Genomic DNA, 25239 nt, shown 5'->3' on the forward strand with positions numbered 1-25239 from the left:
TTTTTGAGATTGTATGGACGCTTCCGCGGGCGTCACCATTTTGAGGCACACTCGCTGTCTCCTTTTTGCTTGAACTGGGGTTGTCGGCCTTCCAAAGCTTTGGGCCCTTCGGAGCCTGCTGATGGCAGATGTCAAGGCCAAATAGCAGGCCGCCTCCCGGAAGCTGGTGTCGGAGTGTATACTGCTGACCTGTGTAGGGCCGGGCCCTGGAAAGGGCCCTGACTCCTGAAAATAAACAGTGGGCAGCAGATTCTGCCCAATACTTTTACATCAGGTTTCTTCAAAATATGTGAGCAAAGCCACTTAACCTAGTGTTAATATTTATAATATTGTTCAAAATCATTGGTCATTTATAAATGACACAAAGGAAAAGATATTCTCCAGAATTAAATCACAGCAGGAAAACCTTTTCATATTTGTATGAGTTCAGCTTGAAGTTTCATTTTTTGCTACCAGAACTTCTGTTTGACTTTTAAGTCTGCACGTCTATACCACCTCCTGTAGTAAAATTACATAACTTACATCAACAACCTGTGGTGAAGTGCCTGTACTGATTGTAATACTTTATATTTTTGGTGACTATGGAATAAAAATACAGCATGCTTAGTCGCCATCAGCATAAATTCCATAGACATGTACAGACCGTAATTATTCCTTGTTCAGACCGATACTCAACATTGTGGTTTTTTTTATTCATTCATGGGATGTGGGCACTGCTGGCTAGGTCAGCATTTATTGCCCATCCACCATTGCCCTTGAGAAGGTGGTGGTGAGCTGCCTTCTTGAATCGCTGCAGTCCATATGGTGTAGGTACACCCACAGTGCAGTTAGGGAGGGAGTTCCAGGATTTTGACCCAGCGACAGTGAAGGAACGGTGATATATTTCCAAGTCTGGATGGTGAGTGGCTTGGAGGAGAACTTCAAGGTGGCGGTGTTCCCATCTATCTGCTGCCCTCGTCCTTCTAGATGGTGGCAGTCGTGGGTTTGGAAGGTGCTGTCTAAGGAGCCTTGGTGAGTTCAGAAATTCCTCGGGCTGGAAAGTTGAATTTACAGAATATGGACCCGATCCCAACTCTGAAATCATTCCATTGTATTTGGATCAATAGCAACAGCAAATTGCATTTATATAACATCTTTAACATAGGCAAACATCTCAAGCCACTTCACGTCAGTGTTATCAAACAGAAACTGTCACCGAGCCACATAAGGAGACATTAGGACTAGTTGGTTGAAGAAGTAGATTTTAAAGATTATTTGAAAGGAGGAGAGAAGGAGGGAAGTTTCTGGAGGGAATCAGGGGATATGGGAATAAGATGGAAAAATGGAGTTGAGGTAGAGGATTGTCCATGATCTTATTGAATGGAAGAGTAGCTCAAGAGTCTGGTTGACCTACTCCTGCCCCTGTTACTTATGCTGTTATGAATTCCAGAACTCTAGGCCCTAAACAGCATAGCTGCCAATGGTGGAGTAATGAAAACTGGGGGTGTGTATAAGGGGTCAGCTAAGGAGGAGCACAGAGATCTTGAGGGTTGTGGGGCTGGAGGAGATTACAGAGATAGGGAGGGGTGAGACCAAGGAAGGATTTGAAAATAAGGATGGAAATTTTAAAATTGAGTTTAACTTCTGATGAAGATTATCAAGACCATTCAACAGTCGTTATTGAGTTCCTTATATACTTTACAATTATAATAACTGATTTATTTTCAGATCAAGTACAAGTTGTTACTGTTGTTGATATAATTTGTGTGACTCTCCTTTCTGTTATTTTAATAGACTTTAACCTGTTTAAAATTACATAGGCCAGAATTTTCCAGTCCGTCACACCGGTGGGATCTTCCAGTCCTGCTGATGTGAACAGAGATTTCAATGGCTCATCGGCCTGGCTGTGGGGGAATCCACCGTATGGGGGCTGTAAAATTTCAGCTATAGTGTCCTGGGAATCCTGTCCTAGAGAATAAATTTTGTACATGAAGTACTCACTTATAAAATAGCCACTGCACCACTGAAACACACAGAAATAAAAATAGTAGATACCAATTTTTGGTACTGTGAAATAGAGTCTATCTTTTTTCTTCCTCCTCATCTGAACGTTCTGTTAGCTCATGTTTAAACATGGGCACATTGCAGCAAGGGGCCACTGAATAGCTATCAGAGCAGGAACCCTGGCTAAAGCCAGTTATGGATCTACAGTCATCCTACATGTGTTTAGCTGGCTCAGCAGTGTTCCGGGATCAATCCCAAACTCATCATTACTGCAGGCAATGCCTCCACAGCCTTGCCCCTCCAATCTCTGTAACATCCTCCAATGCGACAGCTCACCCTCTCTCCAGTAGCCTCTTCCTCTTACTATTGCCTCTCGTGCATACCCAGGCCCCCATTCCTTTCGTAATCATCCCTCCTAAATATCGCTTTCTTTAGCTCAGCCTCTACCTTTCCCCCCTGCTGTGTCTGTGAAACGACTTGGCTGTTTTGCTTTGCAATACATAAATGTGAGTTATTGTTATTTACTAATCAAATATCAGTGAACTTTCAGTCTGTAAAATGACTGCTAGCTATTAATAAAAGATAAAGAACAGCAAGAGGGAACTTACATTTACAAAACATTTTCACAACCTTCATGACATCCCTAAGTAACTGTTGCAATGTAAGAAACGTGGCAGCCAACTTGCGCACAGCAAGGCCCCAAAAAATAAAAATGTGATGGTGACTAGAAAATCTGCATTAGTGAGTTTAGTCGGGGGATACATATTCATCAGGACACCAAAAGTTGACCTGTTCTTCTTCGAAACCTGCCATGGCGTTTTATACGTCCATACTGAGAACAAATGCGGTCATGGTTTATCGTCTCACCTGAAAGATAGCACCTCTGACAGTGCAGCAGCCCCTCAGTACTGCTCTTGAGTTATGGCTGACACCTACTTTGAGGGGTTTAGGTGGCACCAGAAATCACCTACACAAAACTTAAGCTTCATATTGACTATGTGGAATATTATAATCTAATATTATAATATAATATTGGATTACAGCGTTGAAATCACACTGGATTTGCTGCATTCTTCAGTCCATTTCCAAAGCAGCAAAGCTTGTGAATGTGAATTCAGTTATCAGGACATCCTATATTGTTGATGGGCAATGATGCAGCTGCTGAAGGGTTAATAATCCTGAGGTGCTGACTGCACATCTGTCAAGCATCCACATTTGATTGCCAGGAAACTCTACTGCCTGTGCCCATTATCCAGTCATAATGGACAACAGGGAGTGATTGCAAAAACAGCAACCCAACCAAGTGACTTAAACATCATAAACAGGGAGGGTGAAGCGCCAGCAATTTGCAACCAACAGCTGTACCATGAAGTGTGATTGCGGCGTTGGGATTATTCCAGGGAATATGTGTAGAGTTTACAGCATGCTACTCACGATTGTGCTTTTATACTATGCCAGCCTTGGGCTCCTGGCTAGCTTTAGCTGCTGCCACAATATCCTGTTCCGTAGTTGCAGGATAATAACATTTGCAATTATGCAACTGTTAACATGGCAGAACATCTAAACTTGGCTCTGCACAATGAATGGCACTTTAAAGAGCAGCCACTGTTGGGGTAGGATAGTGGAGAAAGACAAGGCATTGTGATGCAATCACTGAAAATTTATTTGATGATAGCCAAAGCTGGACATGCAACACATCCAGTGTCTGCCAAATAGAAAGGTTCTTTCCATTGATAATTTAAAAGATAAACCAAAGACGGTGGTTTTCAGTCTAATTAAAAATGTTCAGAATCACATTGAAAATTTTCAGATTTCACAAAATAAAAACATAATTTTGGCTTATCAGGGTACTGCAAAGGATGCAAAAACTGAATGTGAAACTTGCTACCACAAGGAGTAGTTGAGGCTTGTGGCGTAGATGCTGGGTAAACGCATAAGTGAGAAAGAAACAGAAGTTCTACTGATAGGGTGAAATGAAGAGGGATGGGAGGGGGCTCATATGGAACATAAACACCAGCATGAGCCAGGTGGGCCGAATGACCTGTTTCTGTGCTGTGAATTCTGTGGAGTGAAAACATCTGACTTATTTGGAACAAAACAATTTGCAATGGACACTACATTGTTCAATTGGATTAATATTTCATAATAGCCTCTATACACTTCCAAATAAAACTTTTTTGAGCTGAACTTTGATTGATTTTGTGCAAATAGTATCTCACTCTCTGCCATGCTCCTTGTTTTAATGATAGCTACAGGTTACAAATACTGAAGTTCGTCATCAAATCACTGTCTGGAGTGTGTGAGGGTTTGGGGTGGACAGGAGCAAATATTGGAGTCTTGCACCCAGAATGGCTTCTGACTATTATATACCACTCGAAACCTTTGGAATTAGGGGAAGATGGTGGTGGAGTGGCAATGTCACTGGACAAGCAATCCATAAGCCTGGGCTAATTTTCTGGGGGCACTTGGCCTGGCCTACATGTGACCCAGACTCTTAACATCAAGGGTTCAAGTTCAAGGGGAATCAGTGGTAGGTTGGCTTTGTCACTGACGCTCACATCCCATGAAAGAATTTTAGAAAGTTTACCAGAAATCCTGGTATTTATATCAGTTAAGATAACCATGGAAAAAGGTTGTAACTGAGAAGGCAATAAGAACAAGCTTGTTTTTGACTTTCTTCCAGTGTTCTTTCAAACAGGGAACAGTGATCACGCAGAGTGTCACTCAGCAGACGCTAATGATCATATTAAACAGGTGTCAGACTTATCTCAGTGGGTTGCACTCTCACCTCTGAGTTAGCAGATTGTGGGTTCAAGTCCCACACTAGAGTCATGAGCGAGTGTTCGAGGCTGACACTCGGGTGCAGTACTGAGAGGGTACTGCACTGTCAGAGATGCTGTCTTTTGGATGGGACGTTAAACTAAGGCCCCACCTGCCTTCTCTAGCTGGATGTCAAAGATCCCATGGCGACATTTCGAGCAGGGGAGTCCTCTGTGGTGCTAATATTTATCTCTCAACCAACATCAATGAAACAGGTGGCCTGGTCATTGTCAAGTTGCTGTGTGCAACTGGGCTACAGCATTTCTTAAAATTGTGACCAGACTTCACCAAGTACGTGACTGGTCAAAAGCACTTTGGCATATTCTGAAGTCGTGAAAGGAGCTGTATAAACGCATGTCTTTCTTAATGACCCGTGCTGCAGATGCTTCCATTTTTGCACCTTTATAAAGGGAATGCATGGGAGGGATGCCAAGCATCTTTTCAATACACCTGGGCAAATGTGGTGGGTGGGGGATATCAGTTTGAGAGCAACTGGGTCTGCAACAGGAATACCAGGAGCAGTTGCTGGTGGATTAAGGCAGGCCTCCAAGGGGTTAAACAGCAAAGGTGTTTACAGTCAATTTCTCTCGGTCTCGCCCTCCCTCTCTCTCCCTCTCCCTCTGTGCCCATTGGGGCTGAGTGGACTGGGGCTTTCCCAATTGGCCGCCTGCCGTGTCAATCAAGGCCGGGGTGGGCGTGTCTGTCCCCGTGGGCCAGGGGAACGCGTGCAAGGAAGCAGGAATCCGTGCAGTGGTGCTGCTGGATGGTGAAGCAAAGTGGCTCGAAGAGATGCGAGGGATGCACATGACAATTCTGACCACAGGCATGATCCCTGCAGCCAGGTGAACAACAACTGTAAACCGGCTTAAAAGTTGCTGCGCTGCTCATTATCGGACAGGGGGAGGGGGGGGGAAAGATTTACAACCAAAACATCAGAGAGAGAGAGAGAGAGAGAACTCCTCCCAATTTGTTAGACCTGCAGACCTGGTTCGAGATGTCAAGGAAAAAGACACTGAAGAGCAAAAGTCACACGTCCCCCAGCACCACCCTGCCGGCAGCAGGCAAAGGGAAAGAGCAGGAGAAATCGGAGAAAGGCAACTCCGGGAGCCAGGGTCCGATTAACGGAGTGACCCTGCCGAACAGACCCTCTCTCAGCAACAGCAGCGAGTTCTATGACATCGCTTTTAAGGTCGGTCCTCTGAGAAAGCGAAATAAAAAAGCCTCACGGAAAAGCCTGGCTGAGTTTAATGTGGTGGCAAATGGGGCAGATGATGCCAGTTTTCCCTGGTCATTTATTGCATGGCACGTTTTGCACTGTGTCCTTTCGCTGTTATGTATATAGATAGATATAGATATAGATATATGTGTGTGTGTAAAAAGTCGTCGTTCAGAATTAAAAAGCTGCCAGAAACTGACTCGGGCAAACAAATATTCTCCGCATTACGAGGCGGGCAAAAAACATATTGTGTTAAAAGGTCGGTTGCTATTTTTTTTTATACAATGCGCGGCACAAGAAACAGGCCATTCGGCCCAACTCTTTATGCTCCACCTGAATTGTGACTCATTTTGTTTTGTTCTTGGCTGAAGCACAGGGTGAGGATGACTGGTCAGCCCTCACACATTGTCAGCCCCCCCCCGCCACACTCTCCACACACTGTGATGGCGAAAGCTGAGCAAGATCACAACAATCCACCGCTCAGACCGCACAAGAGGAGGCCATTCGGCCCCTTTAGCGCTTGTGCAGGCTCTTTGAGTAGAGGGGAGGGGGGACTATCCACTTTGCCCAGAGCCCTGCAAATATTTCCTTTTCAAAGCTTGTATCTTAAGCACTGGTTGTAATTTGCATGCCGCTTGTCCCCACTAATGGTAAATAAAAGGGATGGGCAGCATGGATTGTGTAATAGCCTCTGGATGTGACACCAGACTTCACTGTTTGTTATACATGGTTTCAAGGGCCCTTAAGGATTGACTCATTCCCATGATGCTAGTTTGATAAGTTAGCTAGATAAGTAATTGCAAATTACAAAAACAATGGAGAGCCCATTCAGGAAGGGGGCGAAAATGCTCCCTGTGTCTGAGAGTTGTGGCAAGCTTGTCCCACAGCCCATCTCCCCTGGATTCAATGCTCGAATGCTTTCAGATGTCCTGAATCAAGGCTGTACAGTGTGCATCTAATCTCAGGCAGTGACACAAGTGCTCACCTAATACTCTTGTAAGAGGCACTGTGGTGGAGAGGAGATAAGCAGGGTGTCCCAGTTTACTTGACAGTTGTATACAACAGACATGATTACTTTCCTTAGTGTCACTGGGATGATCTGTTTTAACAGAAGCTGTGCCCACAGCGCCAGGTAATAAGAAAATGGTATCTAAATGCCCATTCTTTTCTAAAAAAAAATACGCATTGCCAAATGCTGGTAGCCTGCATGTTTAAAACTGCTTACAGTGTCAGTACTTACCCAAGAGGATGATCTTGGAGCTGGGGGATGGGAGTGGGTTAAACTAATACTGCCAATACTGGGTTGGTGGGTGGTGCAGTAAAGCAATGATACCATAGCTGGGAGGTTGGGGGGAGGTGGCTGGTTGGGGGTAGGTGGAATAAACCAGTAACATAGCTCAGTTTGCAACTGGTGGTTAGCTTGGTGGCACTCAGTTAAAATAGCCCATCTTCCCAAGAGGAGGCTCCTGATTTGATTGTTCCTAACGTAAAAATACAAATTCTTTAAGCCAAGAGCGAATGAAGGTGCAGCACCAGGGAAATGCATCAAAGAGATGAAGAATACTTTTGCTCCTAGTTTATTCATTGGATGTGTGTTTGTGTTGGATTTTCTTCATCAATCTAGGGTCCATTTTAACTCTCTTTTGTGTTTCTAACTGTGATGATACATGTGTCTTCTCACTCATGATAGAGTCTACAGCACAGAAAAAGGCCCTTCGGCCCATCAAGTCTGAGCCGGTCAAACAAGTACCGAACTATTCTAATCCCATTTTCCAGCAATAGACCCATGGCCTTGTATGCCATGGCATCGCAAGTGCACATCCAAATACTTCTTAAATGTTATGAGGGTTTCTGCCTCTACCACCCTTTCAGACAGTGAGTTCCAGATTCCCACCACCTCCTGGGTAAAAAAATTCTTCCTTACGTCCCCTCTAAACCTCCTGCCCCTTACATTAAATCTATGCCCCCTGGTTATTGATCCCTCCACCAAGGGGAAAAGTTCCTTCCTGTCTACCCTATCTATGCCCCTCATAATTTTATACACCTCAATCATGTCCCCCCTCAATCTCCTCTGGGCTCCAAAGAAAATAACCCCAGTCTATCCAATCTCTTCTCATAACTAAAACTCTCCAGCCCAGGCAGCATCCTGGTAAATCTCCTTTGCACTCTCTCTAGTGCAATCACATCCTTCCTATAATGCGAATTCCAGAACTGCACGCAATATTCTAGCTGTGGCCTAATCAGCATTTGACACAGTTCCGGCATAAGCTCCCTGCTCTTATATTCTATGCGTCGGCTAATAAAGGCAAGTATCCCATTTGCCTTCTTAACCACCTTATCTACCTGTCCCGCTACCTTAAGGGATTGGTGGACATGCACACCAAGGTCCCTCTGATCCTCGGTACTTCCCAGGGCCCTACCATTCATCGTGTATTCCCGTGCCTTGTTTGTCCTGCCCAAGTGCATCACCTCACACTTATCCGGATTAAATTCCATTTGCCACTGACCAGCCCATCTGACCAGCCCGTCTACATCCTCCTGTAATCTAAGGCTATCCTCCTCACTATTTACCACCGCACCAATTTTCGTGTCATCCACAAACTTACTGATCAACCCTCCTACATTCAAATCTAAATCGTTTATATATACTACAAACAGCAAGGGACCCAAAACCGATCCCTGTGGGATCCCACTGGACACAGGCATCCAGTCACAAAAACACCCCTCGACCATCACCCTCTGCTTCCTGCCACTCAGCCAATTCTGGATCCAATTTGCCAAATTGCCTTCGACCCCATGGCCCCATCTTTGTTATCAGTCTCCCATGTGAGACCTTATCAAAAGCCTTGCTGAAGTCCAAGTAGATTACATGAAATGCATTGCCCTCATCTACACACCTGGCCACCTCATCAAAAAATTCAATCAAATTGGTCAGACATGACCTCCCCTTAACAAAACCATGCTGACTGATCTTGATTAATCCCTGCCTCTCCAAGTGTAGATTAATTCTGTCCCTCAGAATTGCTTCCAATAGTTTCCCCACCATCCTTGTGGTTAAAGTTTTGAATGAGTTGTGAGGAGTGATGTCATGGTGCACAGTACAGAGAAGCAATAACATGTGGTACCCTGGCTAAGAATGGACACAGCTTGGAGGAGTTCCCAACCTCCACACCTTGTGGAGGTGCTGAACAGAAGGGAAGGCATTTCCCAATAGGAAAACAGGAACACCACGGCAGTTGTCTCAGGGCCAATAGGAGAACATGAACATTAGGACTTCAGGCCAATGAGAGAACAGGAGCGCCAGGACAGTTGTCCCTGGGCCAATAAGAGAACAGGAACAGTAGAACTTCAGGCCATTGGGAGAACAGGAACATCAGGACAGTTGTCCCTGTGCCAATGGGAGAACAGGAACATCAGGACAGTTGTCCCTGGGTTAATGGGAGAACAGGAACATCAGGACAGTTGTCCCTGGACCAATGGGAGAACAGAAACATCAGGACAGTTTTCCCTGGGCCAATGGTAAAACAGGGACATCAGGACAGCTGCCCCTGGGCCAATGGGAGAACAGGGACATCAGGACAGCTGCCCCTGGGCCAATGGGAGAACAGGGACATCAGGACAGTTGTCCCTGGGCCAATGGGAAAACAGGGACATCAGGACGGTTGTCCCTGGGCCAATGGGAAAACAGGGACATCAGGACAGCTACCCCTGGGCCAATGGGAGAACAGAAACATCAGGACAGCTGCCCCTGGGCCAATGGGAAAACAGGGACATCAGGACAGCTGCCCCTGGGCCAATGGGAGAACAGGGACATCAGGACAGCTGCCCCTGGGCCAATGGGAGAACAGGGACATCAGGACAGTTGTCCCTGGGCCAATGGGAGAACAGGGACATCAGGACAGCTGCCCCTGGGCCAATGGGAAAACAGGGACATCAGGACAGCTGCCCCTGGGCCAATGGGAGAACAGGGACATCAGGACAGCTGCCCCTGGGCCATTGTTCCAGGGGTCTTGATGATCAGTTCAAAGCATGACAGCTATAGAGAGACCTATGGGTTGGTAAGCACACTCTCCTTGCTACAGGATATGTATGACCCCAGGGGCTGATAAAGAGGAGTGACTGTAATAACAGCTGCTTTGTCTGATTGGTATAAAACAGAGTCATTCAATTAATGCAGCAACTTTCAGAAGATAGTTCCTTCTTTTCCAAGCTTGCAAAAGTCTCCTTTGACTGGCTAATCACCTGAATTCTTCCAGTGTGATTTGTTCCTTAAAGTTTAACACCTCCCCATTTTCCCTTTGAGATGGTGTGAGTGTCAATGGTATGAGTGTCAAGGGCCCCCTCTAAGAGTTTTACTAAGTGTCCATTTTCCTGATAGTGAATGTAGGCAACAGCTCTTCTTTAAAATGTCTATTCATGGCATGCAGACAGCTTTGTCTGGGCCAGGATTTATTGCCAATCCCTAATTGCCCCTGAGAAGGTGGGGGTGAGCCGCTTTCTTGAACCGCTGCAGTCCATGTGGTGTAGGTACACCCACAGTGCTGTTAGGTGGGCTGTTTGACCACAGAGTGTGGGAGGGGCAAGGGGCTGCAGAGCCTGCGATATCTAAGCCTGATTTCCTCCTCCTCCCACCAGTCTCCAGTGGTGAACAAAAAGAAATTCAGGAGTGGGAACCCTGGCAAATCTGTCAGCATTGAAACTCTTGATCTCTCAGTAACATGTGACACTTTTAGCAGCTCGGATACCAAGGAGGTTTGTTCCTTACTGCTTAATCACTGTGTAAAACTGTTTGTTTACATTTCTCACTTGTACTTAGAGAATAGCATTGGTCAATGAGCAATTATTTTTTTCTTTTGTTTATCTAACTATAATGCTCACAGTAGTCCAATTTTTTTTCTCTTCTTCCCCCTGCACTTCCTCAACCACCATGTACCTCCTTAAACTCGTGGCTGCACAGTGCAGGATTATCCTCCAGTAGTTGACCAGCATCCAAAATTGTGACAGAGAATACATAAGATTATGGGGAGACAGCAGAGCAATGGGCTTAGTTTTGGAATGCTTTAGCACCGAGCTGGCCTCGAGTTGACTGATGGGATGAATGGCCTCCTTCCATGCTACAAGAGAGTATTGAGCATTTCGGCAATGAAGACATCACAGTTGAACACAATCCTCTCCTTACCCATTCTCTCAATGCACAGTGTTTTTCGGTAAGGGTCACTAGATAGAGGCCAGGCAATGTTGGCTTTAACCTCACTTACTGCTCAGGCCAGGGAGACCTGTGTGGATGCCAGGCTAAGATTATCAGAGTAGAACACAAACCAGGAGCCAATCTTGCAACTTTCTCACCCTGCTGATAGGGTCAGATGAAATAGGGTGGGGAAAAGGCTAATGCACAGCATACACCAGTTGGGCTGAATGGCATGTTTCTGTGCTGCAAAATCTGAGCAATATGTGGTAGGAACATTTTGCTCATCTTTTATGCTTTGCATCAGTCGTAGAAAGCTGAATTTAAAAAAAATCACAAGCAATCTGGTTTGGTTCAGTACCGTTATTAGTCGGTGGATTTCAAGCTGAGAATTCCTAAGGTGATCATCCCAGGCAACATGCTGCAAAAGTAGGGGGAGGTTTAAACAATGCGTTAAATGACTGTCATTGATTTATGTGTGATCCTTGCTTGTCCTAGTAACAGCCTGTTGTTTTATTCTAGGTAATGTTAGTTGGAGACTCTGGAGTGGGGAAAACCTGTTTACTGGTGCGCTTTAAGGACGGAGCTTTCTTAGCCGGGAGCTTTATTTCCACCGTGGGAATTGACTTCAGGGTGAGATTCTCTTACATTTTATATTTCCTCATTGATTGCACTTGGAAAATAATTAAATGTACTGCTCAGATAATTGTCATGATGTGAATCGCAGAAAGGTACAAAACACAATGAGGCCTTTCAGCCCATCTTGCTTGTGCCAACTCTATGAAAGAAGTATTCATTTAGTCCTCCTGCCTACATATATATACGCACATCTCAGAAAGTGTTTGTATTTACATTCCGTTTGTATTGGGAGCGAGTATTTCTTGTTATTTATTGGTTTGAATTTGTGCCAGTGCACATGGAATCCATTTGGCTAAAGGCACTATTTTTCTCCCACTGCTTTGATAAAAATTTCCTGTCATGGAACGACACATAAAAATAAATGTGTAGCTTTACATCACTTTTATCACCTCCACATTAATAAGAGGAGGGATACTTATTTTTTTGCTATAGACATTAGAGTGTGTGTGCCAGCCTCTAGTGGCCGCTGAGGTATCGAGCTGTACATCCAGGGAGGACCCAGCTTTGGTCCTTGGCCGGTGCCAGGATTAGCTGGCCTCAGGTGGGGTTATCATGGGGAAGCATGACGAATGAGCCCATTGCGATTGATGTCCGCTGGGGAGTGCACGTGCGCGGTTCTCTAGGCTCTGCTGCACTGCCTGCAGAGACAAAAAAGCCCGCTACCGTTCTGTCTTGTCTCACATGGGAAAGCATGACTGCTTGCATTGAGGTACCGGAGGGATCCCATTGCCTGTGTAACCAAAGCCTGGACGAGAGTCATCACCTTCAGAGGATTTTTCAGATACAATAACAGCAGCACCAGCGAATGTGCAAATCAACTGATTGCAATGGTCCCCCAGTGCGATTCTTTCATACTGAGCATTATTCCTTTACATAGGGGCTGTGTTGGTAAATGTATTGCAGTGAAATGAGACTTGAATGCTCACAGATGAATCTTTAGAAAGCATGATGCAATGTATGATATGTAAGAATCATAAAACTCTGCATGGATGACATTAAGATTGTGCCGTGCGTGATTCAATGAGTCCTGTTTGGGGTGATGGAGCTTGAAACTAGTATACTTCAACAGCTGCAAATTTGCAGCAAAGTGACTGAACACATGAATGGATTCTTGCTGCCCAAGTGTGGAGAGTTAAAGAATCAGGGTCATTTCTTTTGGTGTGCGGTGGTTAAAATAAATTGGAGTCTGTCCTTCTGTGTAGCAGAGATACACAAGCCTTCTAACTTGGTAATAATGGTAAAAATCAACGCTGGGTAATTCAGCAAATTATCGTAAAGCACAGAAGGAGGCCACTCGGCCTATTGTGCCTGTGCTGGCTCTTTGAAAGAGCTATCCAATTAATCCCACGCTCTTTGTTTGTTCTTTGTAACCCTGCAGTTGTTTTCTTTCCAAATATCTATCTAATTCCCTTTGAAAGCTACTATTAAACTTGCTCCCACCACCTTTTCGGCAGTTCATTCCAAATCTCGCTACATAAAAAAATAAATTCTCCTCATCTCCCCTCTGATTCATTTTGCCATTACCTTCACTCTATTTCCTCTGGTTATTGTCTCTCTTGCCAGTGGAAATAATTTCTCCTCATTTACCCCACCAAAACTATTCAACTGGGAAGGAGAGAATAAGCCTATGGCTGTTGTAATCTCTAACGAAACAAAATACATTTGGCTGCTGGCTTTCTCCCCCACCTGTCCCCTGTGGGGAACTGACTGAGGTGTGCATTCATAGGTGCCAGTCAACATACGAACATACGAATTAAGAGCGGGAGTAGGCCACTCAGCCCCTCGAGCCTGCTCCGCCATTCAATTAGATCATGGCTGACCTAATTGTAACCTTAACCCTACATTCCTGCCTACCCCTGATAACCTTTCACCCCCTTAATCAAGAATCCACCTAGCTCTGTCTTAAAAATATTCAAAGACTCTGTTTCCACCGCCTTTTGAGAAAGAGAGTTCCAAAGACTCACTACAGTCTGAGAGAAAAAAATTTCTCCCCATCTCTGTCTTAACCGAGCGACCCCTTATATTTAAACAGTGACCCCTAGTTCTAGATTCTCCCACAAGAGGAAATATCCCTTCCACATCCACCCTGTCAAGAGCCCTTGGGATGTTAAAGGTTCAGCCAAGTCGCCTCTTACTCTTCTAAACTCTAGTGGATACAAGCATAACCTGTCTAACCTTTCCCCATTAGACAAGCTTGTCTCAACTGGCCATTCTTCATAACTGAGCTGAGATAGTGATTGCTTGCATGCTAATCCACTATGGTAAGCGTCACAATGGAGTCCGATCTTGTTCATGCTCTACCTCCTACATGTGTGTAGGTTTCCGTATCGGGCTCTTGAAAGGTTGAGAGCCTTGGCTTATTTTCCTACTCCCTAGCCCTGGAGTGCTGCTTTCACTGATTTTCAGCTAACTTGTCAAAAATCTCACCTCAAACCTGGTTCCTCCTGTGCTGCAGTGATTAATATCATACTGAACCATCTCTTAATCCACCATAAGGCCAGCTGACGAAATATTTTTTTTATTGATTATTTATTTATAAGTCATCCCAACTTCCACTGCGCAAGTAAAATATGCAATAAGGCAATGTGGAATGCATAGCTTATTCTCCTTGTGACAGTGCCTTCTGCCTTTTTTATCAGGATATCCTTATTTATGGAATAAATTGTGTATTTCACCGTTATCCCTTTTACATCTTCCGTGCATCCACATGCACAGTCTTCAGACCATGAGCAAGTTGCCCTCTCTATATTTGCGTACCAGTTAAACATAAGAAATATTTATAGTAGTAAAGTGGTGTGATGATGCCTGGGGCTGTTGAATCCAAGGTAGTAATGGAGTAGGGTGAGAGACTTCAGAAACTTACTCCGCAGGACCACCTAGTGGCCAGAGCTTACAATTACCATTGACAGTTGACATAGTAAATTTGACCATGAAATGTTGACATAGCAATTTACAATGGGAAATGATGACAAAAAGGCATGACCCTGAATTGCGACAGTCTGTAGTAAGGTTTGTGGACAGGAATTGCATGCCCTTAGCAAAATTTAACGTTAACATTTAATGTTTCGAGTCCGTATGACTCTTCTTCAGAGTTCTGAAGAAGAGTCATATGGTCTTGAAACATTAACTCTGTTTCTCTCTCCACAGATGCTGTCAGAATTGCTGAGTTTTTCCAGCATTTTCTGTTTTTATTTTTGTACTGTGTTGTTTGGCTAATTTACATTTTTAGTGGGATTAGGTGAAATCTCATTTGCAGCTGAGGTTAATTGAGCTTCTAGCATTCTGGGGTTCGAAGCACTGAAAGCTTTAGGTTACTTGGGAAAGGAGTCATTTTTCAATAACCTTCTCCCCCACTGAAGTCTGCTTGATGTCACCCCTGCTATATTAACACAGAAAGCACTTACATTAATGTTTGACAGCTTTTCATGTTCTTAACATGTTCTGAAGTACTTTGCAGCCAATGGAATAGTTTTGAATTGTAGTCACTTGTTTTGAAGCCAAACGCAGCCACCAATGTGTGCATGGCACAAACAATGAGACGAGTTCACCTGCTTGAGTAGTGTTTGCTGAGGGAGGAATGTTGGCCAGGGCACCAGGACAGCTCCCCTTCAAAACAAAAAGCACCATAGCACATCTCACATTCACCCGAACAGACAGAGTCTCAGTTAACATTTCTACTGCGATGCAGGGCCCTCTCAGTAATGCACTGAAGCTTCAGCCTTGGTTACATGCTGTAGTCTTAAGTGAGACTTGAACCCATGAACTTCTGATTCCAGAGGTGACGAGCACTACTAACTGAGCTATGACTGACACTGAAGTGCTGAATTTGAACAATGCGACTTTTTATTTAGGAACTGAGAAAGGGTGATAGATATTGACTCTCACCTGCTGAATTATTTATTTCGTCCTTTGCCATTCATTACTTCCCGTTGGTGGTTCAGCTGAGACTGAATTTGGAATGTATATATTGGGAATTGTTTGGCATGAATGCACATTGACTATTGCATTGCATAGAGAGTCCTTCCTTCAGTGTTTTTTAAAACCTTAAACAATTCCACCTCCGTCTAGTTCCCTTTGTCTGGACATGCAGAATTTATACCAATCATGGGTACATCAGCTTTAGGGAAGCTACTTAGCACAGTGGATAAACACTGTGGCTGTAGGGAAATCGTTGCTGCTATAATCAACTTGCTGTCAGCCCAGAACATCTCCTGGTGGCTGAGCCGTTTCCCGACAGTTAACTCATTCTGAAGAAAGAAGAAATCTTTGAGGGTACCGGCTGGATAGCCGGGGGTGGGAAGTAATGATCGTTCTGTTGAGTTGGCATTCCAAAATTTTGGATGTCTTCGCAGATTGCCAAAATAATACCAGGTTGATTACATCCCACAGGCAACTCTGCTTCATTTGAAACCCTAACCATGTTCCCAATACTTTGGTTCTCACCTAAAGCAGAGAATTAACTGAATAAATTTGTGAGTTCAGAAGTATCAGTTTAAGAATAGTCTCTATTTCACCAGATTGAAACCCAATTTTCCATTGTACTTTTTATTGTGCTGTGGGTTTGGATACCTTCACATGCTCCACAAACTTGACTTCATCCAAATCTCTGCTGCCCATATCCTAACTTGCACCAAATCCCGCTCAACCATCATCCCCTGCCTCACTGACCCACACTGGCTCCTGGTCTGACAATGCTTCAACTTTAAAATTCCCAGCCTTGTTTTCATAACCCTCCATTGCCTCACCCCTTCCTATTTCTGTAACCTCCTCCATCCCTACAACCCTCTGAGATTTCCATGCTCCTCCAATTCTAGCCTCTTGTGCAACCCTAATTTTAATTGCACCTTCATTGGGGGTCGAAGTCTTCAGCAGCCTTGACCCTAAGCTCAGGAACTCGCTCCCTAAACTTCTGCGCTCCTCTAGCTCTCTCTCCTCCTTTAAGATGCCACTTAAAACCAACCTCTGACCAGGATTTGGACACCTGTCCCTAATATCTCCTTATGTGTCTTGGTGTCAAATTATGTTTGATAACACTCCTGTGAAGTGCCTGGAAATGTTTGACTACATTAAAGGTGTTATATAAATTCAGGCTTCGTTACTGTTGTTACTGTTTAAAGCTGTTGTCTTCTTTGTGTCACAAGCAGACTTTTGGTCTGGTATATATGTATTTGTCACAGGCAGTGACTGTTTCACACTTATTTTTGTGCACTATCGGCCGTAGTGGATGTATCTGCTTACAAAACATTCAGATATTCTCCCTGCACTGCGTGTCAGACATACAGAAATAATACACTGCATGTTCCACAACGTTACATGCCAGAGCAGATGTGCCACCTGATTATGCAATCCAGTTGAATATTGTGGATAGCAAGTGCATTGCATGTATAATAAATCTAACGTGCTCATTAAATGAGCGTTTGAAAAGTTTTAAAACTTTTGAACAAGGTTTATAAACCCTCACCTTGACTTTTATCAAAACCAAGAATTACAAGTGACAGAGCAATGACTCATTGCCAGGCTCCGATGAGGCTCAATTATAAACTTTAATAATGATTTATATTGATATTACGCCATTGTTCCCCACGTAATGAAATGGTTAAACCCTTACTTTTCCACCTCCTCCATGCCCGTCACTGGTGAGATAAGAACCTGGTTTCTTTCAGCTGTTTAAATCCAGTTCATCTACGCCTCCTGTAGTTCAAACATGGGCAGCCACCTATTATGATTCATGGTTCCACTCTCTCCTCAACTATTGAGCTGCTTGGCCTCACTAGCTTCTCTGATCTCAGGAAAATGCCACAGTGGCTCCAATTCTAAAAGCTGCCTCAAGCTTGATACCTTCTTTTGGGCCAAACTATTTCTCCCTATTTCAGCAGCTCTTACCTTTTCCTTAAAGCTCAAGACCACCCAAGGTTTCAAAACTAACCCTATATGGGAGGTGTTTTCTAAATACCCCTCTCATATATCCCAGACAAAATACTGGAAAAAGGTTGGAGTTGCAACCGCTCTCTGCTTTGCAACTTCCCTAATTTTCACTGTTATCAATATGCTCCTCTAATCTTTCTTTTTTTTTGTTGCTTCAGAACTCCCCTAGGTCTTCCTGCCTGCCTCCCTACCATATTGAGATCAGGACTCATCATGTTATATCCTATTATATTCTTTCTCAGCACCTAAAACCTGTACCGCTTATTATCTCCTTTATTCCTCCTGCAATCGGCAGCTTTTTACCACCCAGGCTCGGTATCTTCAAATCGCTCCTGCTTGATTTACTTCAGTCCTTCTCTACCTCTTTTGATCTTTGGCAATGTCCTGGGCTTTGACCCTGAGCTGTTTCCCGATCTACAATTATGAAGCTTCACTGTGGTGCAAACCACAAGGCTAAGACCGAATCTGAAATGCAGAGCTGTGCTGCACTACACCACAATTGAAGCATATCTATTAACACTCAGGAATTGCAGAGCCTGGCACTTCTGTAGGAGCTGATTCCAATCCCATCCTGCCACTTGTGGCCCCCTGTAATGTGGTCTATAGCGACTGCACTAATTAGCCCTTATCCTTTACATTAAGTTCATTGTAGTGCTATTTCAGTCTTTTTGAGTTGGATGATGCTGTTCTTACTGGAATGATCCACACAGAACATATAAGGCTTAAGGTTTATGGGGTAGCTCTGAAATAGATGTGACATTGCTCTATCAATATGAAAATAAAATACACTTCTGAAGGGGGTGGGTCCAAATTCTGCATACTTCCTTGAACTACTGCATATTGTTAAGCTGTTTAATTGTAAAGTGGCACCTAATATATAATTGCAGAATAATGTGTGACCTACTGGTATATGTATGTGTAGCTGCCCAGACTGTTGCTATTGGCATTTATTAGAAAGCACATAGGTTTGATATGAGTTGAAGAAGGTATGCTTTTTTTTTGGTGTGTTTTAAGTAGATTTATGTTTTTGACTGTCCAGAAACCATCTCTGCTGAAGATCCCTAAGATCCTTGAGTTATTATAGAACCATAGAAAAGTTACAGCACAGAAAGAGGCCATTCAGCCCATCATATCTGCACTGGCCGAAGGTTTGGCACATTGGAGAGTTTGCAATGAATTTCACTTTTTAAACAAAATCACCATGGAAAATGCTGGAAAAGTGAATATAATAAATGACTGGCATGTCAGGAAACCCACAAGCTTTTACCTTCCATCAAATGCCCTCACTGATTTCCCATGTATCTGTAAGGATGATATACTCTGAGTAATCATTAAAAAAGGCTTTACCTTAAATATATATGCACATTATAAGATTACAGTATTACACATTATTATAAAATGTCATTACAGTGGCATTAGGACCTGTCAGATCTTCATATTGATCTTTTCTGACTGTCTATCATTATTATGTGGCTGCCCGCCCAATCCCAGAGTATAAAAGTTATCGCATTTTATTCTGTCACCGAGTACAGTAAACTACAGAGTATGTTACCACCAGTGGGCTTGTGTATCAACAGCAGCAATGTGCATTTATATATCATCTTTGATGCAGTATAATGTCGCAAGGCATTTCACAAGAGCACTATCAGGCAAAATGTGGTACTGAGCCACATAAGGAGATATTGGGAAGGTGACCAAAAACTTGATCAAAGAGGTAGGTTTTAAGGAACGTCTTAAAGGAGGAGAGAAGGATGAAGAATTTAGGGAGGGAATTCCAGAGTTTAAGGCTTGACAGCTATTGAGATTGGTTAAGCGCTTGTTTTGTGATTCTGCTTACCTCAAGCCTGATCCTGGTGTACTTCTGGACCCACCTGAACCCCCTTCACATTTTCTCCTTGGTTTTACACAGGTTTAAATTTTTCTTCAGCAATGGAAAAAGTCTGTTATGGTTGGGAAATCTGATTGTAGGTGTCTCTCTATTAATACCTCTGACCCACAGTAATGGTGTGGTAGGCATAGATGCTTCCAGTGCTTTAGTGATATAAGTGCCTTATGATGGTGTGCATAGGTCATAAAAACTGTGTGCCGAATCGATGCTGATGAATGCAAAACCTCATGGGTTCTATTAGAGCTAATACCGTGCACACAAATACAGAGACAAAACAGTCGAGAAAGGATATGTTTCTTTGAAGGGATAGTGCACACAGGGTGACCAGCTGTCCCGTATTTTAAGGGATTGTCCCTCATTTTGACTGTTTGTCCCATGTCCTGTGCCTTTTGTCCAGTATTTCTAGGACATTCTGTGGGAGACAGACCCTGGGAGTCTCAGTTAAGTGATTTGAATGGGACTGCAAGTTGGCCTGCAGAGAGATGATAATGTTGTCAATTCACAAGATAAGTTTTAATTTTTGGTTACTTTAAATCACTCCCATCACCTCACTCTTGTGATGACCAGAACCCCAACAACCCCCAATTCCCTGCCCCCACACACCCTCACACCCTCACGCTCATCAGCAACTCCCCCCAACCCCTACCCCCAGCTCCCTCAACCCCCCCCCCCCCCCCCAATGCCCACCCAACTCCCGGTCCCATGGTCAAAGTGTCTCTTATATTAATTCATAAGAATTGGTCATCTTGAGAGTGCACAATAAAGTTGACTTTAATTGCTGTGTCATTTTTGTGGTCATCCTTTATTTTAGATTTGTGTTGATATTCTGGGGGAGCAATATGTTGCGTGTAGTCTGGCAGTCACTCGCACACGGTTAAGTTCCCACATATGGCAATGCAATAATGACCAGATCATGTGTTCCGGTGATAATAAAAACTGAAAATGCTGGAAGTGCTCAGCAGGTCAGGCAGAGAGAGAAAAGCGCTGATATTTCAGGTCAATGACTCTCTAGGTTCGAGTGCTTTTGGATGACGGCTGAGCCAGGGAAGAATGGTAACAGCATTGGAGTCAGTGCTGATGGTGGAGAGATGGAATTGGTCGTCAGCTGACTATGTGCATTCAGATGAGGTTGACAAGGGGATGGCATATAAACCGGGAATTGGAGGAGGGGGGGTGTCAAGAATGGAGCTCTGGGTCACACTGGAAATGTCTGTAGGCACAGGAGGAGAAATTACTTAAGAAGACATATGAGTGCAGCAATGGGAGTGCCAAGTTACAGGACGGCAGTGATAGAGAATGGAGCAGCCAACAAGACAATGGAGAGATTTCTCTCTCAGGTAAACACTTACATCACCTCAGTTTAAAAAAAGCAAATAGAAACCATTTTCCCAAGTTTGAATATGATAATGTCAGAGGCTGGAGCAGCTTTTATGAATGGTTAACTGGGTTTGCTGTGCAAATTAGACTTTGGTACAGATACGAGTATTTGGAGCTAAAGCATGTGAACTGCAGTTTGTTCTGAGGGGCACCTCCATTAAATTGCTTCACATCTTCTCAAATATCTGAGCCAAAATGTGATCTGCAGGGCACAGGATCAGTGGTAGCAATAGTAATGAATTATATTGGTGTTCACTAAGAGATTTCTGAAAGATTAGTACAGGAGGGAATTCCCTCCTGGTTGAAAGTGTAGTTCTCGATTTCTTCATAGACTTAATGACTCAAAACCTGAACAGATAAAAACAATGTGGATTGATATCCAGTTAGGAATGGAATTAAAACATATGTATTTTGAAAAACTGTCACAAGCCATTGGAACAAATGAACACATCCCACTTTGAATCACTTCTGCCCCAACCTTCTCAATCCCCTATTTTTTCTCCTTTACGAAACATTCAGTTGCTTCATGATCCCATTTATACCGCCTGTTTCAATGGACTTCCCTGATAATATCACCTATAAATTTATTAGGTGTAAAAATTCTTGTTTCTACCACCTGAATTTCTAACTGGCATTTCAGCCTTTTTTCTAATCTGCCTTTGTATTCTCTTTGTATGCTTGATAATTTTAACCTGCGCTCGCTGACCTACATCCCAGTCAGGCCTCGATTTAAAAAAAAAATTCTCATCCTGGTTGTCAAGTCCTTCCATGGCCTTGCCCCTCCCTATCTTTGTAACCTTCCCCCATCCTACAACCCTCCCAGATCTCTGCACTGCTCCATTTCTTGCCTCTTGTGCAACCCCAATTTGCATCACTCCACCTCTGCCAGCCATGCCTTCAGTTGCCTAGGCCCCAAATTCTGGAATTCCCCTTCTAAACATCTCCATCTGTGTATGTATCTCTCCTTCTTAAAATCTACCTCTTTGACCAAGCTTGGCCAAATATCTCCTTATGAGGCTTGGTGCCACATCTTGTTTGATAATCACTCTTATGGAGTCCCTTGACATGTTTTGCTGTGTTAAAGGTACTCTACAAATACAAGTTGTTGTTATTGTTGTTTTGAGCCTATTTTTCTTTCTCCTTTGCTCCTGAGTGATGATTTATGTCACAGCATCCCACAATAAACCTGTAATGTTTTTCTGACTGAGCCACCTTCCCAGTCATTTTCTGAACTCATTTGTGATGTGCCTTTCATGTGCTGCTGTTCTGTCCTCCTAATATGAAGAGAGGCCTTTAGCTGGTTATTGTAACAACTGGCTCTTCAGTTATCTCAGCTTTGCTCACTGCACTGTTTGAGAACATAAGTACGTAAGAATTAGGAGCTGGATTTGGTTTTTCGAGCTTGCTGTACCATTCAATAAGATCATGGCTGATCATCTACCTTAACTCCACCTTCCTGTACTATCACCATATCTCATTAATTCCCTTAGTATCCAAAAATCTGCCAACCTCTTTCTTCGATATACTCAATGACTGAACATTCACAGCTCTGTGAGGTAGAGCATTCTAAAGATTCACAACCCTCTGAGCGAAGACAATTCCCTCACCTTAGCCCAAAGTGGCCGACAGAGGCGATGACCCTGGAGAGGGTCCAGAGGAGGTTCACGAGAACGATCCCAGGAACAAAAGACTTAACATATGAGGAACGTTTGAGGACTCTGGGTCTATACTCAATGGAGTTTAGAAGGATGAGGGAGGATCTGATTGAAACTTACAGAATACTGAAAGGCCTGGATAGAGTGGATGTGGGGAAGATGTTTCCACTAGTAGGAGAGACTAGGACCCGAGGGCACAGCCTCAGAGTAAAGGGAAGACCTTTTAGAACAGAGATGAGGAGAAACTTCTTTAGCCAGAGAGTGGAGAATCAATGGAATTCATTGCCACAGAAGGCTGTGGAGGCCAGGTCATTGAGTGTATTTAAGACCGAGATAGATAGGTTCTTGATTGGTAAGGGGATCAAAGGTTACGGGGAGAAGGGGGGAGAATGGGGTTGAGAAACTTATCAGCCATGATTGAATGGCGGAGCAGACTCGATGGGCCGAATGGCCTAATTTCTGCTCCTATGTCTTATGGTTTTATGGTTCTAGATTCCTCAACCAGGGGAGACATTTTTGCTGTACCTACCCTCCCTAACAGCACCGTGGGTGTACCCACACCACATGGACTGCAGCAGTTCAAGAAGGCAGCTCACCACCACCTTCTCAAGGGCAATTAGGGATGGGCAATAAATGCTGGCCTAGCCAGTGATGCCCACATCCCGTGAAATAATTTTTAAAAATGCTGTCAAGTGCCAAAAGAATTTGATATATTTCTATTAGTTTGGATTGTTGCAGCCTTGCTGTGGCAGGGAGGGGGGCTGTAAAATGCGGCGAGCCATTCTAAACTCCGTTGACTTTGGCGGGAACATAAAATCCCCCTGCCATAAAATTCTGTCCCAGGAAATATGGGCCTAGTCAACTGAATCTCTCCTCGTAGGAAAATTGAGCCATCCCATGAACCAGCCTAGTGAACATTTGTTGCACTCCCTCTAGAGAGAGTTTTTTTTTATTCATTCACAAGATGTGGGCTTCGCTGGCTGAGCCAGCATTTATTGCCCATCCCTAGTTGGTGAGCTACTTCCTTGAGCTGCTGCAGTCCATGTGGTACAGGTACACCCACAGTGCTCTTAGGAAGGGAGTTCCAGGATTTTGACCCAGCAACAGTGAAGGAACAGCAATATGTTTCCAAGTCAGGATGGTGAGTTACTTGGAGGGGAACTTCCAGGTGGTGGTGTTCCCACCTATCTGCTGCCCTTGTCCTTCTAGATGGCAGTGGTCGTGGGTTTGGAAGATGCTGTCGAAGGAGCCTTGGTGAATTCCTGCAGTGCATCTTGTAGATGGTACACACTGCTGCTACTGCGCATCGGTGGTGGAGGGAGTGAATGTTTGTGGATGTTGTGCCAATCAACTGCGCTGCTTTGTCCTGGATGGTGTCAAGCTTCTTGTGTATTGTGGGAGCTGCATTCATCCAGGCAAGTGGGGTGTATTCCATCACACTCCTGACTTGTGCCTTGTAGATGGTGGGCAGGCTTTGGGGAGTCAGGAGGTGAGTTACTCACCGCACGATTCCTAGCCCCTGAGCTGCTCTTGTAGCCACAGTATTTATATGGCTAGTCTAGTTCAATTTCTGGTCAATGGTAACCACCAGGATGTTGATAGTGGGGGATTCAGTGATGGTAATGTCATTGAACGTCAAGGGATGGTGGTTGGATTCTCTCTTGTTGGAGATGGTCATTGCCTGGCACTTGTGTGGTGTGAATGTTACTTGACACTTGTCAGCCCAATCCTGGATATTGTCCAGGTCTTGCTGCATTTGGACATGGACTGCTTCAGTATCTGAGGAATCGCAAAGTATGTCCTTCTTTATATAAGGAGATCAAAGTTGCAGACAGCACTCCTTGTGTGGCCTCACCAATGCCTTGAAAATTATTAAAATTGATGTTCCAGTGAAGGGAGGTTAGTTTTGCGTGATTTATTTTTGTGAGCAGCATGGCGCATGATCTGACCTTTCAATAGAAGGTAAATGGGTTTGGTTAAAAGAACACGCTGTAGATGGTAGGTTGGAAGAATGGGCTTGATTGTATCAGCTATGGCTCAGTCAGCAGGACTCTCATCTCTGACTCAGAGGGTTGTGGATTCATATCACACGCCCAAAGTTTTGAACACATTCCCAGAGCAGTACTGATGGAGCACTCTACTGTCAGAGATGCCATATCTCTATGATAGACAATAAACTGAGCCTCTGCCTGCACATTAAGGTGGAGGAGAAGAGCAGATGAGTTCTCTCAGGCGTCCTGGCAAATACTTTTCCTTTTAACAGCTATAGAACAGATTTATGTGGTCATTATCACATTGTTGCTTGTGGGAGCTTGCTGTGCACAAATTGGCTGCTGCATTTCCTACATTGCAACAGTGACCACACTTCAAAAGAGGTATTTCATTTTCTGTAAAGTGCTTTGCAATGTCCTGAGGGTGTGAAGGGTGCTATATAAATGCAAATCTTTGTTTAGAGTCTGTGCAGGAGCTAGCTGAATAAAGAAAGAGAATTTTTTTGAAATAATGATGGTGGATATGCAAGTTCGATCGTTCAGAGTGGGCACAGGGGATC

The 25239-nt window shown here is 44.0% G+C and overlaps 1 protein-coding gene across 1 annotated transcript in view; it reads left to right on the forward strand.

The window, feature by feature from the left end:
• Positions 1-5523: 5523 nt before the first annotated feature.
• LOC144690965 (ras-related protein Rab-26-like) overlaps positions 5524-25239 on the forward strand; it is a 332537-nt gene continuing 312821 nt past the window's right edge. Inside the window, exons 1-2 of the mRNA XM_078558903.1 lie at positions 5524-5992; positions 11727-11837. Of these exons, the coding sequence (XP_078415029.1) occupies positions 5798-5992; positions 11727-11837 (306 nt within the window). The 5' untranslated portion in view covers positions 5524-5797. The remainder of the gene's footprint in view (positions 5993-11726; positions 11838-25239) is intronic.

Source organism: Cetorhinus maximus, chromosome 15 (assembly GCF_964194155.1).
Source record: "Cetorhinus maximus chromosome 15, sCetMax3.hap1.1, whole genome shotgun sequence".
Classification (NCBI taxonomy): Eukaryota; Metazoa; Chordata; class Chondrichthyes; order Lamniformes; family Cetorhinidae; genus Cetorhinus; species Cetorhinus maximus.